The 17,445-nt window shown below is 36.9% G+C and overlaps 1 protein-coding gene across 4 annotated transcripts in view; it reads right to left on the reverse strand.

Moving 5' to 3' along the window:
- Nucleotides 1–17,445, reverse strand: part of ABCC4 (ATP binding cassette subfamily C member 4) — a 146,977-nt gene that overhangs the window by 105,310 nt on the left and 24,222 nt on the right. For all 4 annotated transcript variants that reach the window (XM_029960873.1, XM_029960874.1, XM_018071273.3 and 1 more), the window contains 7 exons: nucleotides 15,883–16,008; nucleotides 12,792–13,041; nucleotides 11,120–11,224; nucleotides 6,844–6,933; nucleotides 6,310–6,501; nucleotides 4,704–4,798; nucleotides 4,519–4,605 (listed from right to left, as the gene is read on the reverse strand). In XM_029960873.1, the coding sequence (XP_029816733.1) occupies nucleotides 4,519–4,605; nucleotides 4,704–4,798; nucleotides 6,310–6,501; nucleotides 6,844–6,933; nucleotides 11,120–11,224; nucleotides 12,792–13,041; nucleotides 15,883–16,008 (945 nt within the window). The remainder of the gene's footprint in view (nucleotides 1–4,518; nucleotides 4,606–4,703; nucleotides 4,799–6,309; nucleotides 6,502–6,843; nucleotides 6,934–11,119; nucleotides 11,225–12,791; nucleotides 13,042–15,882; nucleotides 16,009–17,445) is intronic.

Raw genomic sequence — 17,445 nt, forward strand, 5'->3', positions numbered from 1 at the left:
ACTGAGAAGTCTTGAAGAGATTCTTGGTTTACAGAGATCCCACTTGAAAGGAAGTAGAGTGAAATCCCTGAAATTAGATACTACCTCCCCAATACATCTGTTGTCAGTGGACAAAGCGTGTAATATGTATATGCCCTTAAACACAGCACTGGCAAGTACATGCCAGGGCTATCGTTGCTTGGTTCCCCTGACACACTGATTGTACCTGTAATCTCTCTACAGAAGTGAGACATGCTAGCTTTTATCTGCTAGTTTTACAGGACTGATGAGCTTCACTTGCTTCTAATTACCTACACCAACATAACAGCACTTTTTCCTCCAAGTTCAAATGTTATATGAGATTTACAAGCACAGCCCACTTAGAGAGAGAGATATGACACTGGAAGCATTCATGGACTCCTAAGGGTTCCAAAAATGAAATTAAATACAGTAAGTAAATACTCGATCTGTATATCTAGTTAAAAAAAAAATAAATCCTTTTACTCACTTTCCCTACTTCATTTTGCTCCTCCCCTCAAGCACTTCTGGGGCTTAGGTAATAACGCAATGAGTAAGTTAGGATCTCTTAATCCATGCACTTTGCATGATGGAATTTTCTGCTCTCCTTTGCTGTCAGTTCAATTCTTCCTCACCTTTTCCTGCAATTATGAAGGACACTTTTGCTACAAAATCATGCCTGCTCCCTCCCCCCCCCGAAGAGGAACACACAGTTACCTCAGACAGCAATGGAGAGACTTTATCTTTCAGGACATCTGGTCAAGTTGCCAGGTGACTCTCCGGTCAGCCTCAACATATGTTTATGCCATGCCCCACTACCCAGCTGCATGTCCACTGAGTTCCTACTGAAGGCCACTACCTAGTTCCAAAGTGTTCCATCTGAATAGATGCTTAAGTTCATTACCATACTGTGATAAATGCAGTCACGTCTTTTGCAGCTTTTATCTAGTTCCAGAGAATCAGAACTTTAGATCTGATTTTAAAAGATTCCTAAACTGTCCTGTAACTCTGTCCACTCTCATAAGCACAGAGGAGGAACAGAAAGAAATCAGGCTGATCATCAACTGAGACTGGCTCCTGTCACTGGAAAAGATACAAGGGAAGGAACAATACCTAGAAAAGAGCATGTTTCAATAGACAATGAAATATAAATCTCACTCTTAAGAACATGATTTCTGAGTCAATATCACTGATGGGACACAATTTAATTTCTATCTAAACATGATCTGAAACCATATAATCTACAGAAGTATGTTTATAAAGATAAACAGGTAGAGTAGAAAATTTCTTGGGATCTAAGTACAACTGAATGATTTTCCCAGAAATCACATGCTATTCCAAACTTCATCATACAAGGAAATGTGCTACTGCATCGATAATGGCTGTCCTTCATTTCAAAACTAGAGGTCTCAAAATACTGCATTTCTTAAAAGTTACTAAAAGCTATTTTTATTTAAATATATATATATAAAGGCATATTTTCATATATACCTACAAATATGTGACAAACCATAAAACAATACTGGTACCCCCCTACTGGAAAAAGGCCTACTGTTAAATATCAAAACAACTCACAGAAAAAGGCTACAAATAACACAAAAATAGAAAAACATGAAAATAGAAAATCTTCAGCTTATACCTTCCTAGTCCCCAAAGAACCTGATCAGGAAAGAGGAATGCATTGAAAAGCTGGCTTTATCTGCTCCATCATCCACAGAACAACCTGACTGTATCATGAAGAAATTCTTAAGAGTCACAATCCCTTATTAATAATATCATGGACTGTTTTCCCACTGGCGATGTGCTACTTGCATTCTTTCTCATTTGAAAAGTATTTATATATTTTAAACTGTTTACTGCAGAAGCCAAACAGAATGAGGGAAAGCAGCAAATGTAATAACCAGTTGTCCGCAGACCATAGCTCTAGGGAATTACTAGGAACATACCTATCTTTGATGTAAACACAGACTAGACGCTTGTAAAAGAATTAAACATTAATATAAAATCACAAGAAAAAAAAAAAGAGCAAGTGAACTGAACAATATCCACTTCAGATTCTCATTAAAAAAATCCTGCTTCTTCCATCTTGTCCATTGTTTTAAGCCTCGTGGTTTGGACTCCTGGGGGGTAGCCTGCATGAAGTGATGTCTGAAACATTCCTTAGCACCATGTTCTAAGAAATCATTCTTGCCCAAGTGCTCTGCTCTGTCTTCTCCACATTTCTAGCACTATTCAGGAAGCATTAAAGAACATGCTTTGCATTGTTTTACAAAGCAAGCCAATGAACATAACACTCTCCCCACTACCCCCAGCACCTTTTACAGCTTCCATGAAGGCCTCAGAAGACAACTTCTGTTTGTAAAAAACCCTCCTTTAAAATCTTGTGCAGCGAGGCATTGCTCAGTTTTCCTTCCCGCTACTACTCCACCCAGTCCATTTTCTAAAAAATGCTTTCATGCTATTTTATGTGTTTTGCTCCAACCGATCTACAGCTGACGAGAATAAAAGAAAGTACAGAACAACCTCAGCTGGTTCTCTGAGTTTCAAATTCTTTGAGATAACCTCCTTATTCCTCCTCACCTCCACACATTTATCAGCAAAACACACACTGTGCTCACAGAGCAATGGCTTCTAGCTTCCAGTTTTGCAGTAGGATGTAGTGCTGCCAATGTCACAGCTCACGTAAAATACAGAGTAAGTCAAGAGGCAGCCTGAACTCCTTCGCAAGGCACCACTGTACTTTCCTGTTATCCTCTTCATGAAAAGACCTTAAGACTTCAGGTTAACAGCTCAGGTGGGTGCACTTTCAGAACTCAACCACTGATACAGTCAGATGCTGGAGTTGCAGAGAGATCTTGTGCAGAAACAGAAAACCAGCAGCTAAAGCCTAGAGAGCTTCAACAGGCATTAAAGGAACTGAATAGCATACGTGAACTACAGAAGTAATGAACTCCATCTATCAGTCATGGCAGGTAAAAAATTAACATAAAGCCTATGCATCATAAATCTCTTACTCCATACTAGCTGATGGAAACAAACATTTGAAGAAATCAATAAAATAAAACAAAATGTTGATGGGGTTTCAGAGAGTCCAGATTAGAAACTGAAAACATCAATAGGATGCACAATTTTCAAATTTAGATACTAAAAGCTTCCCCTTATGGGGACAAAAAGAACATATATGCTGATGCTACTCAAGGCAATTTCTATGCCCATTTATGCGAGATAAGTTTTTATGATTGTCTAGGGGTGGACAGGAGGGAACAATAGTAAAACCAAATTAATTCATGTATTTGGAGCATGGAATTCCAAGGATGCAAGTGTGATTAAGGAAACATTCTCATTGAAGGCCTCAACCAAAGCCCAGTGAATTCCATCAACGGAATTTTTTCTTCTATTTCTAATAAATTCTAGATTATGCCTTTTAATACAGAGAGTTATAGCCTATGAAGAAGCAAGGACAAAACACTGGCTGGAAGTAACTGAATTACTCTCATACTCATTATGAGCCATAGATTAGGGAGTTTCAAACAGAGAGATGGAGAAGAGGAAATTCATTGAGAAGGGAACCTGACATTAATGAACACTCTCCTATTTTTTGGGGAATGGAGGAAGGTCCAATATCCCTCTCTTACATGGTAAAGTTATGCACTCTCTTTTCATAGAATCACAGAATCAGCTGGGTTGGAAGGGACCTCTGAGATCATCAAGTCCAATCCTTGATCCACTACCGCTGTGGTTACTAGGCCATGGCACTGAGTGCCACATCCAGTCTCTTTTTAAAAATCTTCAGGGACGGAGAATCCACTACTTCCCTGGGTAGCCCATTCCAATGTCTGATCACCCCCTCTGTAAAGAAATTCTTTCTAATATCTAACCTAAACCTCCCCTGGCACAACTTGAGACCATGCCCTCTTGTCTTGCTGATAGTTGCCTGGGAAAAGAGACTAACCCCCTCTATTTCTGCTCTCTGCAATCTACTCTGTAGACCATGTTCCCTGTTTCACCTACCAAGAGAAATTTCAACCATTCAAGAACCAAAACAAAAAATCATTCAAGAATCTAAGACAGTTTTGTCCTTTCCTTTAGCCACTCGAATTAAGTGCTTATTACTAGCAAATTAAGTGTAGGAAACTAAGAAGTGATTTAAAATCCCACCCCATTTTATTCTTCACTCAGTACTAATATTAATAAAACACATTATTCATAAACTCCAATACTCACGTATGAAATCTGACATTTTCCTTAAGAAAATGGCATATATTCCCTTAAGAATAATTCTAGATATAATATCTACAAAACAGATTTTTAGAGGGCTTTTAAAAATAAAGAACAAAACCAAAGACACACAGTTGGGGAAAATCTTTCAAGTACATAAAATAGAGGAAAAACAAATGCAGAAAGCGAATGTATTAAGTTTTGTGAAGAAATCCATCTCCCCAGAAATGCTTTCTCAAGTTTTTCTGTAAGGAACTGCAATATAACATTTGCATTGTAAATGAAAATAAAGCAGTAACATACTTTTCAAACAAATGTCTTCCGACTTCAGTATCTACTGCACTCAGTGGATCATCCAAAAGATAGATGTCTGCATCTTGATACACAGCTCTAAAAGGTATAAAGAAATGTCAGTATCACAGTCTTACATTAGTTTACTTTAGTCACTGAAGTCTGGAAATTTTTAGAAACAATAAAAAACCACTAGCCTGGCCAGGTTTACACGGGCCTTCTGTCCCCCGCTCAGAGTAGCTCCACGATCTCCTATTACTGTTAGGTCACCATTTGCTAATAATTCCAGGTCCTGTAAACATGAAAGAACAGAGAGTAATATTTTTTTTTAAATAATTTTAACTTCAAAGGCCGACAAAGCTGCATCAACATAACATTTTCTTATTTAAAAGGAATTAACATCTCACTTTAAAATACAAGGTTTCATACTAAATGAAATACCTGCAGTTACTTTATGACTCTGTACTTTCAGGAAAAGGTAACTAAGAAAGCAGAAAAAATAGATGAGATCCTGAAGTTCACATTTTCTTCAGAGGAAAGTGCACTACTATTCTTAGTCTTACAAGGAATATTTGGGGATTCAGAAAATCAAACAAAATACTAAAATGTCTAGCAGTAAATTAATTATTTTTTATTTGAAAAAAATTAGCTGTCACAAGAAAAAAATTGAACTATTATCAGTAAATTAGCTTGCCAATGTCAATAGAAACTGCATTACTTTTATTCTTACTGCAATGTATTCAACAGAAACAACAACATTCATCACACACTTGGTTAATTTTGGGGTAGGGACAATGAATAAGACAAAAAAATTGTATGGTGTTCCATATCAAATCATTGTATTTCCTATTCAGGAAATAAAGAAGTTTTATATTAAGCTATAACACATATTCTTAAAGTTTATTCACAGCTTTTATAAGATACATAAATTTGCAAGAAAAATATGAAAGTAAATCTACCATCAAATATGAAGTGTGGATTTTTGTAATGCAGTTTGCTGTCTTTTAAAATCATTAAAACTTTAAGTTTATATAACAGCATATGACTGATCTCAGTAGGCGATATTAAAACTATCTGCCATGTGTAAAAACCTTGCAAAAAACGTTCATTACAGCAACCATCTGCTTTTCACCTGTGTCGCTGCTGACAGGAATATCGTAACATGCTGCATAAAACCTTTCTAGCTGCCAAGCAAAACGTCTGTTTCTTGACAAATCTGGCTTAATCCTCTTCTATATCTCATGTCACAAACTCCTTTGCGCACAGACCTTTCAAAAATATTTTTTCATAAAACTACTTGGGTTCAGCAAGTTCTCCAATATATAGCCTAGGGTTCTTTTGATAGCTGTTAGCAACACATAACACATGATACACACGACATTTACTTTAAAGAAAACCATACAGAATATTTACAAAATGGAAGTCACAAATAGTGCTAGCTTGATCATTTGTTTTCTGCCTCTTATTGCATTTGCACACACCCCTACCATAATATCCGTGAAAAGGGCTAAAATGCAATTATGAAATTAAATAATAGGGATTAGTTTTTTCAAAAACGTGTCTGTGCTTCACAAAAGCTACGCCTCCCCCTAGTGGAAGTTTTAAGAATTACAAGAAGGTGCTTACAGAGGGATGGCAAAAATAATTATACATATTTCTGTTAAGCAACACGACTTATTTCATATGCTACTAATAATAATCAATTCCATATATTACATATTGCAGCATGTACCGCAAGCCTAAAAGAACACTACGATAAAAATAACGAACATGGAAATAAAACACACAAAGAGAAAGCCTTACCTTTTTAAGAGCACAGACTTTTAAAACTTTTTCGTATTTTTCTTTCTCATATTCCTTGTCAAACAGTATATTACTTCTTACTGTGCCAGAAAACACCCAAGGCTGCTGAGAAACATAGGCGATTCTTCCTGTAACATTTATCAAACCTTTGTCTTTAGGCAGCTCACCAAGCACGGCACTTAAGAGAGAAGACTAGAAAATATTGAAAAAAAAAAATTAAAAAGTTGCATTAAAGACATTACAGAGACTGAGCAGTGTTTACTGGTATGATGGCATATTTCACTCTGTCACTCAAACTACTGCTAACAGTAGAAAACCACTAGTAACCTCTAGATGCAGTCTAGAACCAACATACAAAGTACTGCCCAACTCCAAACCACACCCAGAAGGACATCAGCCTTTCTTGAATGCCAGTATCTTGATGTGAAGTGTGTTTTTATACACAGAAAGGAAGTGTACAGTTTTAAGTTTCTAGTTTTCACATTTAAAAGATTCATAAAAGCGTTGTGGAATGAGATAAACACTAAGACTTACTTTTCCAGCTCCTACAGGTCCAATCACAGCCAATAATTCCCCTCGTCGGACAGTAAACGAAATTTGTTGAAGGGCTGGTGTTTCTAAACTCTGTGGATTTGAGAAAAAGTTTGTCTTCCTTAGTAATGAAATTTACACCATCAAAATAAATATTTAGAAATAGAAAATCATGTACATAAATCACTATAAACTAGCAACTCATATGACCACCATATTTTCAAGCATATAGTTGGTCTCTTCAGTAATTCATTAACACTTTTTAAAGCCCCTCATCCTTCACCACAAACAAGAAACAGAGATAAAACAGCTTTCAAGGAACAAGGAATCCAAAGGCAGCAGAAGCAGTGCTTCCTCAGAGCCCAGGTATCCTCGCTGCAGCTCAGCACAAGGCTGGGGTGGCAGCCTCGGAAATAGGAGCTCTCTCTGCCGGCCACCACAATGGCATTCATGGCCACAGCACGACACACTCAGCAACTCCAAGCAGAAAGACAAATGGTGGAAAAAGGGAGGGCTGGAGCTCTCTCAGAGCCTCAGGAAAGCCAGGTTTGTGTTTCCTCTAGTCAAGGCTCTATCCAAAGCGAAAACAGAAAAATGCCATTTGATTTTACAGAACCTCATCTTGTATACTGTGTATTCTCACAGACTTTTCATGGACAATGTAATGGGCTATTTGTATGAAAATATCCTACCCTAGGATTGTTTGTTTACTGTTCCTTTTTAGTATGCCTATCCATTATGTTACACTACTGATAAGAGCTTATTTCCTAACATATTTTGCACCTCTTCTATCAAGGTTGTAAAAACGTCTACTTGTGAAGAGAAAGGATGCTCATGTCTTTAATAGCTATGCTAAACTGCAATTTCTAAGGACCTGGTGCAGCTCCCTCTCAATAAAGCAAAACAGCCTCATAACAGAATCTGTCTTTACACACATCTTAGTCTTCACTAAGCATGACTGACACTGAAATGCAAACAGTAAAATATATGCATTTAAAAAACCCCAAACCAGTACTTCTATCAAAGGATCAAATGAAAACTCAGTCTTAAGCTGCAAAAATGGAAGAGCAAGGTGAAGAATACCTTAAAATCTCCAGCCACCTTTGAAGTTCAAGTGAAAGAAGAGGCCACCACCTAACCCTGCACAAAAGATGCGACAAGACCAAGTACTAGGAGTGCAAAAAGAAGAAGCCTGCAATTCGTTTCAAATTATTTGGGAGAGACAGAAGTACAGTATCCATCCACATCTATGACAGCTGGGAGAACTGGGCTAGCACACATGTTCTCACTCATGCCAGGAGAAATACTCAGCCAGGCAGCACCGCACCCAGAGCTCACAATTCCCACCTCACAGAAACACAACAGGGTTCACATAAAATCAGTCACACTGTGAGAACCTGAACTCATGTGTGTTGTGCAACTCTGCAAAACTCCTTTCGTTGCCATTATAAGCTTCCACAAGGTGGCATCAGCGGGACTTTTTTCCTTTTCTCCACACAACCCCACTCCCTCAATCAGCATTTGACCAAGAATTTGATTCCCCGGTCCAGAGGACATAGCCAAGGTGCTCAGCTAGTGCTAAGATCAGGGGAACTCTACCAACTTATGGCAGTCAAGGATTTCTTTTTTTTTAAATACAGAGTTTGTAGGAAGTATCTCATTAAATGAGCGTCTATATCGAAAAAGTTAATAAGTTTTGAGACACACAGGCCTTTCTTCAGATCCCTTGAGGCTGTGCTTCCAAATTCACAAAAGTGCAAAGAGACTTCCTTCCAATTTCAGATTTTTAAAAAATGTATCATAAGAGCCTAAAACCATTACAGAAAATTCTCACGAAGTTTATAAACTATTACCAACATATATTAAAGCAGTATTGCAAGATTTCACAGAGTCTACACGAAAGTAGTAATGCAAGCAAACAGCACAGCCAAACACACCGAAAGGGAATGGTATTTTTGCAAAATAGCATTCTTTATAATTAAAGACAATTTGTCTTGAATTAATCACACCTATTTTTAGGCACTAAATTGAGGCACTTAAATTAGAGCACAGACTAATATTACAGCTAAGTTCACCTGACAGCTCCTTACCACAAATGCCCCAGCTCCCCTGTGCCCTGTCAGCTTGCTGTGTCTTTAACTTTCCTTCTTCTGCCATTTGTTTTTGCCTAACCTTGAATATAGATTGTTCATGGGACTCAGCTATCAGAAAACAGATCTCATTAAAAGTGATTCATTTTCTATTGCTTTATCCCTCTGACCTGGTTCACCCCAAGGTCATACGTAACAACCAGCACAGCGGAGGACAAAAGATCACAAGAATGATCCCTTCAGGGGCTGCAGCTCCTCAGGTGAGTTTGGGCAGACCTTACATGTCCGACAGCCAAGGGAATGAAATACTTCTGCCCATCTCAGGGATACACAGAAGTACTACACTATTTAGGCTCCTCACATAAGGACTAAAATTACATTGGATAAATTTGGCCTCTGTTCAAATGCTGGAAATTTAAATCTGAAGTTGCTCAGTTGAGCAGACAGACTGTTCTGTAAACTCAAGGCACATCCTAGCCTGTGGTACTCAAGATAATACCTGCCTTAGTAAAACAAGAGTGTGAACACGAATTAACTGGTTTTGTTTATCTCTCGAGAAATTGTAATACACTATGTTAGGTTGTTTTCCTAAAAGTTTTGCCAATAACCCTTTTTTTTCCTTCAAGTGATTCTGGATTTGTGGATTGGTTGTTGGTTTGGGGGTTTTTAGTAGTGCTCTTCTGGCACACAATCTTTAAAAATAAATTATCATCCATCTGTACAGTGTCTGTACTTGTTTCTCAAGTGTCTAGAGAAACCTTGTCAGGGTAGCAAGCTAAACCAGTTACTTGATATAGGATAGTCCATTCCTATTATTCCTTTCATAACTCATCTAGATTGGAATCTATCATCTTTTCAGTGAGCAGTTCTATAAAATTATTTTGTATCATTGTAAGAGTACAGAGGATTAACTTCCTGAGCAGATCTGAACAGTTCTGGGAGAACTATTTTTCTCCCATGCACACTGCAATTAAATATCATAACGAAAATTACATTAACAGTTTTGTGGATGGCTTGATGGCTTGGGGTTTTTTTTAAAGTGAAAGGAAACCAGTAATTCCAGTCATGCTACCCTGCTTTATGCAACATAAACAACTCATAAAAAAAAAAAAAGTGTTTTATGGGCACATTATGCAACCATTTCCTAGAAATTGTTAACAGTGGTACCAAAGTCAGTTTGGGAAGAGAATAAAGATTAAGAAATGCATTCCATTTTGCATTAGAATGTATTCACAATCAAGTCTTTCATATCAAGTAATTTTTAAGAATTTGGTCAATGTCTCATAAATATTGATGTCACAGAGAACTCTGAGAAATTAAATAATGTAGCAATTTCCATTTGCAGCTGAGTAGCAGTTGGTAGATTCTCAGATATGTTTTCACACCTGGTTGTCCTTGGGACACAGTAGAGGTTGGGGAAGAGGGTATAAAAAGGGAAATATGTGACATGTCTTATTTGCATTACTTTTATATGCAAAACTCAGTTTTAGAGCTTCCAGCATTTGAAATGGAGACTGAACCCTCCCATTTGCAAGGATGCTGGCAGGTTGGAATAGCTCCAACAATTATCACAAATTGCTGCTTACCATAGGAATTGCAGTTTTGAAACAGACAACCTCTGCCTTTCTTACACAAAGAAGATACATAATAAATTTATCACCCGTGTATCATCTCTTTCTAGCAATTTTGGTGGGCTTGGCGCATTTTAAGCAGAGAAAAATTTGTAGCTGAACAGTCTCAATTAAAATACAGAGTAACAAATACATGCTGACCAATCTATAAAGCTTTCAAATTTGTTATGAGAAGTATATTGTACTGGTTCTAGACTAATGGACTGATTAAGCATTCAGTTCACAGAAGAAAAACCCACATGATAAGGCCAACCTTACTTTGCTGTCTGTCCTTGATTCCAATTTTAGTATCTTGCCAAAATACAGTGCTGTTTAACAAGAGATATTTTCACATAGAAACACAGAGGTTTTCATTTAGTATAATATCAGGAATAGCTACTTTAAAGATGCACTTGATAGTGTTTTCAGTACTAATCTACAGTTAGCTTAATGTACTGAAAAGATTTTTGTACTCAAAGGAGAGAATATAAAACATCAGCACGCTACACAGACACTGTACTTTAGATTTCAAACACCTGCAGCATGAGTATACTTTACATTTACTAGAAGTAGATTTACCTTGTCCCAATAGCAAGTCAAATCCTGAACATGAAGAATGATATTCTCATTATCACCATGCAGTTGTGGCTTGAAGTGTGAGACCTCATCAAGCATCAGAAAGTTCTGCAATAAAAGCACAGGATAATTGCATAATGTGAGACCAAGAATGGGAAAGGAACCCAATCACGTTTTTTGATAGCAGCATACAGAACATTAATTATAGCGTTGGAAAAAACAACCACAAACTGATAGAGGAATTACATTTCCAAAGCAATGCACAACTGTAACAGTGTATCTCTAACTATCTAGCTCCCCCCCAAAAAAAACCTCCAAAAGTGCATATTTATTAGAACAACCACCTGCTCAGTAAAGAATTCCAGAAGGAAATGGACGTTAAGAACCTGTCCTGTCTTTCCGTGAAACACTGACAAGTCTTAAGATTGTTTAACTCCCTCTTTCCAATCAGAAGAGGTAAAATCCCCACTGCAACACCTTATCATTCCACTGCTCTGATGGCAAATATTTGTTATTTCATTGGAAGAATGATAAGGACAGAGTAAGCAGTTGTCCGCTGTCTCTATTCTTCATGTGACAAAAAGAAGACAGAACACTATCTGAACCTCTCCTCCTTTCAAATTCCTGGGCATTAATAAAAAAAACCAGTAATGCAGATATAAGCAATTTATTATACTTTCACTATTGAAATCCTGCATTATATCCCAATCAGAGAACCTTTCCTTCAAGTATGCACTTTGTACCACAGGCACATTTCTAGCACACCTTACCTGATGCTAGATCATAAATAGGTCAAACAAATTTAGAAAGGAAAGAGGCAAATTCCAGAGAAAACTTTCAAGGATAACAGTTACCACAATTTTAAGACAAAAATCTCAAAAATTCTAACATGCTCTGAATCACAGAATATAAAGATCTTAAATAGGCATCAGCACACAATATTTTCAGAAGATAATGAAGTTCTTGATCTTAGAAGCCAAGACCAGTTAACAAGTACTTAGCTAACAGTTTGAAGGCATGAGATAGCTGCTGAAGACTTACAGCAGTCAGTAACTAAGAGGAACGAGAAGGAGGATGGCAGGAGCCACGGAAGGGCAGGAGGAATACTGCTAGGTGTTAACAGGCACAGAGGTACTGCTCAAACTCCAGCAGTATTGTTACAGGGAGCAATGAGAAGTCAAGCATTTTAATGCAGCACTCCTAGGTGTACAACACACTCTTATTCTGTTAATACTAGATATCAGCACTACTGATGTTCATCCTTATTGAAGCTGAGTCTTCACTCCAGTACTGAAACAGGAGATGAGCTAGGGCTCACATCTGTCCTCCACAGATGACAGGGTAGTGCAGTGTACAAGAAATATGAATCCTACAGCTCCCACCTGCCTGCTTTGTTCTTCAAACCCCCACATATATTTGTATCTGTCCAGATGTTCCTCTTACTTCAGAAATGTCTACAATACCTCTTTGCCATGTACACTTTTCTCCTACATTATGGCCCGCTCTACAGTGCACATCATGTTTTTGCACATGCATACACAGCAACACAGCTTCCAAAACAGGTTATTTCATTAAAAATCCCAAACTGCAAAACTAAAATAAGGCTGCATTTGTCAGTGGTGCTAAAACAAAGTTAGAGTAAGAAAATAAATACCTTGCAGATCAATAACCATACCTTGATTCGTCGGATGCTAATCACTGCCTCAGATACTCTTTCAACAGCCGAAGGGAAGAACAGAGTCACTGTCAGTCTCACTGCACCGTACAGGGACACTGCAACAAACACCCGACTTGCAGAGATAATATTTCCAAGCAGTACATATGCCATGAAAGTCATGAACACTGTTATTTTGCTTGCCACAAAAAAAGAGGCCAGGTTCAGTCCGCGAAGGTAGGAGCTTTTCATAACCATGGAGATCTCCTTCCTAAAAATATAAAAAAATCACATCAATCTCTCTCATTACTGTTGCCCTCAACAACCAGATGAGGGAAACGCCCTCTCAGGATTTTACTTTCATATCCTTTCTCCTCCCCTTGCATCACCCCAACTCATAAGTAAACAACTGTGAAGAAACCACGTTATATGGTAAACAACAACAACAAAAAAGGAATTTAAGAGGCTTAGAAATTTAGTGAGGAAATTTATTATACTTAAAATTTTAGTAGCTATAGAAAATAATTATTTTTCAGAGACAGAAAACCGGTGTACTACTTTTTTCTGCTTTAGTCAAACTAGTATTTTAGTTCAGATTCTAATCTGCTTCAAATATTTCTGGGTTGCGTGCAATAGCAAAGAGGAAAAAAAACCCTGTATAAAGGCCAAGCACCCACAAACTTCTTATCCTTCCAATATCAAAATCCAACAGAGTTCAGTCACAAAACTCATGACAAGACTGACACATACTCTTCAGCTGAAAAAAAAGGGGGAACTTCCAAAAGGTCAACAGTTTTGCCCATAACCCAAGTATCTGCCATTATTCAGCTGCTGATCCTTGAACCTGATCACAGAATTTAGAGTATTTCCTTTCATCTCAGTCTAAATCCTTCCCAGTTTGGACCCTGCTCCTAGCTTCTTTTGCTCTAGGAACTGTGGTTCATAAATTAAGAAAATACTGACCTGTGAGGCAATTGTTCTGCCAGTCATTGCCCAAGCTAAACAGTGACTGAAGTACTGTTCAGACACATAAATCTCCCTTCGGCAACTGAAAAGCTGTTGATGCATATGTTCTCAATTTCCACTTCAGTTAAATTGCAGTTTCTATTTCTAAATGACTCATCAAGTCCAATCCTCAAGATGTTACTGCACTATCATCCACTAAAACATGATGCTATCAGGCTTAAGTCCTTATTAAAATAATCATTTTTCTTTATCAAGAGAGCCATAACAACTTATTCCTTCCCCATATATTCTATTTTTGTCTGCCTGAAAAAATATCCAAGTCTCAAAACAATTCCTTAATTTCTCTTTCCAAATAATCTGACTATTCTCAGGGAAAATCTTCATAATTTTGATCACCTTCCACTTGGAAGTATAGATTGAGATTAGAAACTCAAATTAGGATTATACAATTTGAAGGAAATTAAGTGCTCACTTGATGAAGAAAAGGATGCAGGATGGGTTACTGGAAAACTAGTTAAAGCAATTTTCCCGTTACACTTGCCAAATTGGCTGAACTGACAGACTTTCAAAGAGTTTCAAAGACTTACTTTTTCAGCTTAAGGGTTCACAATCTCTGATCACCAGAGCACAGAGAAAGAACATTTGTATGTAAACTATTTGAATTGGGTCTAATTCAATTACTTCTACAACCCTGGATGAAACTCTTTTCCCACCCTTTAATAATCCTTAATAATCCTCTCATTATCTATGGACAATTGGCAAGTTTTTTGTGCTACTCTCAATAAATACCAGATAAATTATAACCTACTCACAGGTTGCATATAATATGTCTTAAGACAATTACACTGTCTTAAGGTACGAAGTTATATAAAAGGAAATTAGTATGAACAGACATAGGAAAAAAGAGCAAAGGAGGAGTTCAGGGGTCATCCTAGCCACTGTCAAGAGGCACTGTGGAAATACTGAGCAATAAATCACCTGGCTAAATTCAAGACTTTTAACTACAGTTTTCCACAGCACAGTTGAAGAAAAGAAAGATGGCTCAAGATGTGTTCTGCAAGAGCTTATTTCTCTCCATCACTAAAACGGAAGCCTCTAATCCTAACGAGGTGTTAAACTTGGAAATCTGAAGTTTAGTGATGGGAAAACGCCCATTGAGGAAGTTTTCAATAAAGAAATAGCCCCTCTGGCTCCATGCAAGACAGTAAAGCTTTCTATGGATCACAAACATTCAATCAGCACAGTACGCTATGATCCAATAGGGGAAAAGATTATGTGCATGAGAAGAAACATCTCAGGGAACATTCGCAAGTTTGCAAGCCTGCAAATGGACGGAAAGGAAAAAAAATCCTTTAAAGTAAATGAATTCCAAATAAAACAAATTTTTTTTAAAAAATCAGATAATCTACAACAAATTAACAACCTTCTATTTACATGCTGGAGAGGGACACAACATGAAAATTAAATTATGAGAAATATGGACCCAAACTCCTACAGTTATCCTTTAGCACTGAATGCTCTTACAGTGTCAAGTAAAAAGGCAAATATTGATTGCAAATCCAATTTATTAATATGTTTTAATCTGATGCCAGTGGATCTCTGAAATGAAATGTCATAGGATACCAAACTCAGCTGGCTTTCCCAGCTGAATACCGCAGGAATTTCTGATCTGCTGCCTTACTTCCCTCCACCTTTCCCAGATAGCTTGAGCAGTACTTAAAACACAGAAAAGGAAGCAGAGTAATACATTAGGATGCTATCATCCAGGACAGAAAGTCAGATCCCATATATTTCTGAGAAGGGAGATGTCTCTGTATAGGTTCCTTGCTATCAGTTCACAGAACTGTGAGGATGAAATTGTTGCAATACAACAACTACATTTTATTAGTTGCTGTTTTTAAACACAACCATAAAATGAAGTATAAAAAAAGTCAGAATTTATAAATATCAAAGTTTGAAGGGTTTTATTCGTTTTTTATTGCCTTAGAAAGTATTTTCATTCCTCCACTCTTGCTGTATATTAAAAAAAATAAATCCCAAGACATTTAACTGCATTTTAAAGCACAAAATAACACACTTATTCAAATGTAAAAAAAAAAGGCAACTGATACTGGTCATATACCAAGCTGTATCTTTCCAGGATTACCTTCTTAAACCATTCACAAGTTCCGCAAATGACTTTTCCCAAGCATACATCTTTATTATCTTCATACCACTTATCACTTCATTCATGGTCCTAATCCTGACATCTGTTAAGGCAGCTGTCTTGCTTCTGTAAACAGCACAAAGGAAAAAATTTCAGATTCTCTAAAGAAGACAATTTATGATCATGTAACATACTCACATACGTGAAGCTTTTGCTTTTACACGTAAAGACGATTCGCATAATTGTAATTGCATTAAAGAGTCTTCCTAAAACAGTATCTTAAAGCTGACACACAGCAGACAGACTTGGAATGTTTGTATTCCTGGTATTACTTGTTCTCAGGAAACTGTGAAGTGATTCTATCTTCAGAATTACATGTCAATTTGTGCAAACACATGGTATTCCTTAAACAACATCTCTGTGTACCAAAAAACCCTCAAATTAAAACATTCGCAACTATGAGAACTAAACAAAAAATCAGAAGATTACTTTAAAACAGAAGATTTCAAAATGCCGAAACAACCACCCTTCTCATAAGGCTCTTTTGATGTTGTTAAATAAACTGGCCTCATTTGTGTCTTTTTAGGATTAACTCCAGTTGAAGCAGAGATTACTTAGTACATGAGCTATAATTTATTAGAGATAATCTAAATATGGTTTTGTTTAACAAATAAATATTATTTAACCATTAACTGTAATTAACACTAATGTAAATATGCCTATTTAAGTGCCACATTATGTTTGCGCTGATGAGCAAACTGGAAAATATATATAATTAAATAATAAAGTCACAGTTTTAATTAGGAAAAAAAGCACTGAAAGTTAGAAGCCACATAATAAATGCATAAATTATGCTAATGGTGCCTATTACAATTCTGAATTCATTCATGTAGACAAACATACTTTGCACATAGTGAGCTACGGCAGACCTTATTTTGATAACACATACTTTTACCTGCTAAATTACTTATTTTTGCATATACCAATGAAAATTAAGATTCAAAGAGCATTTAAAAAAAAGTCTCTTTACAAGGAGTGACTGGACTTTGTCAGCTTAACCTGCCCCCTGTAAGATTTCCGAGATAGAAATCCCTGGAAGAAACAGCCATATTTAAAGAACATAACTAGATGGAATTTCAAGCACCTACTCGTCATATTAAAAAAATTTCTCAGCACCAGCGTTCCATAAATGTTAGGATGGCTGAAGCAGGGTATTAAAAAAATATTTATTCAAGAAAGCTGACAAAAGGAATGTAGAGACTTAGCTCTAATACAATCAGGGACTCTTATTAACACTGAGGAAGGTTACTTAGCCTAAATCAACCCTACTGAGATGGAACAAGATTATCTTTGCTATTCATCTTTTGCCCTTTCAAAAATAAACAGTAGAAAAAAACAATTCCTCAAAGAATGTAAGAGCTCAATATTTCTTCCCCATGCACACACCACCACTGTAAAAGGCAAAATTTAGCACATATTGTTCATATCTCTGCAGCAGTAAACAAAAATTCTCACCTACAGTCTATTGGAAGTCACTTAACTTCCAGGCTCGGTGTTAGGTTG

The sequence above is a fragment of the Manacus vitellinus genome, unplaced genomic scaffold, assembly GCF_001715985.3.
Source record: "Manacus vitellinus isolate BGI_N305 unplaced genomic scaffold, ASM171598v3 scaffold_2_pilon, whole genome shotgun sequence".
Classification (NCBI taxonomy): domain Eukaryota; kingdom Metazoa; phylum Chordata; class Aves; order Passeriformes; family Pipridae; genus Manacus; species Manacus vitellinus.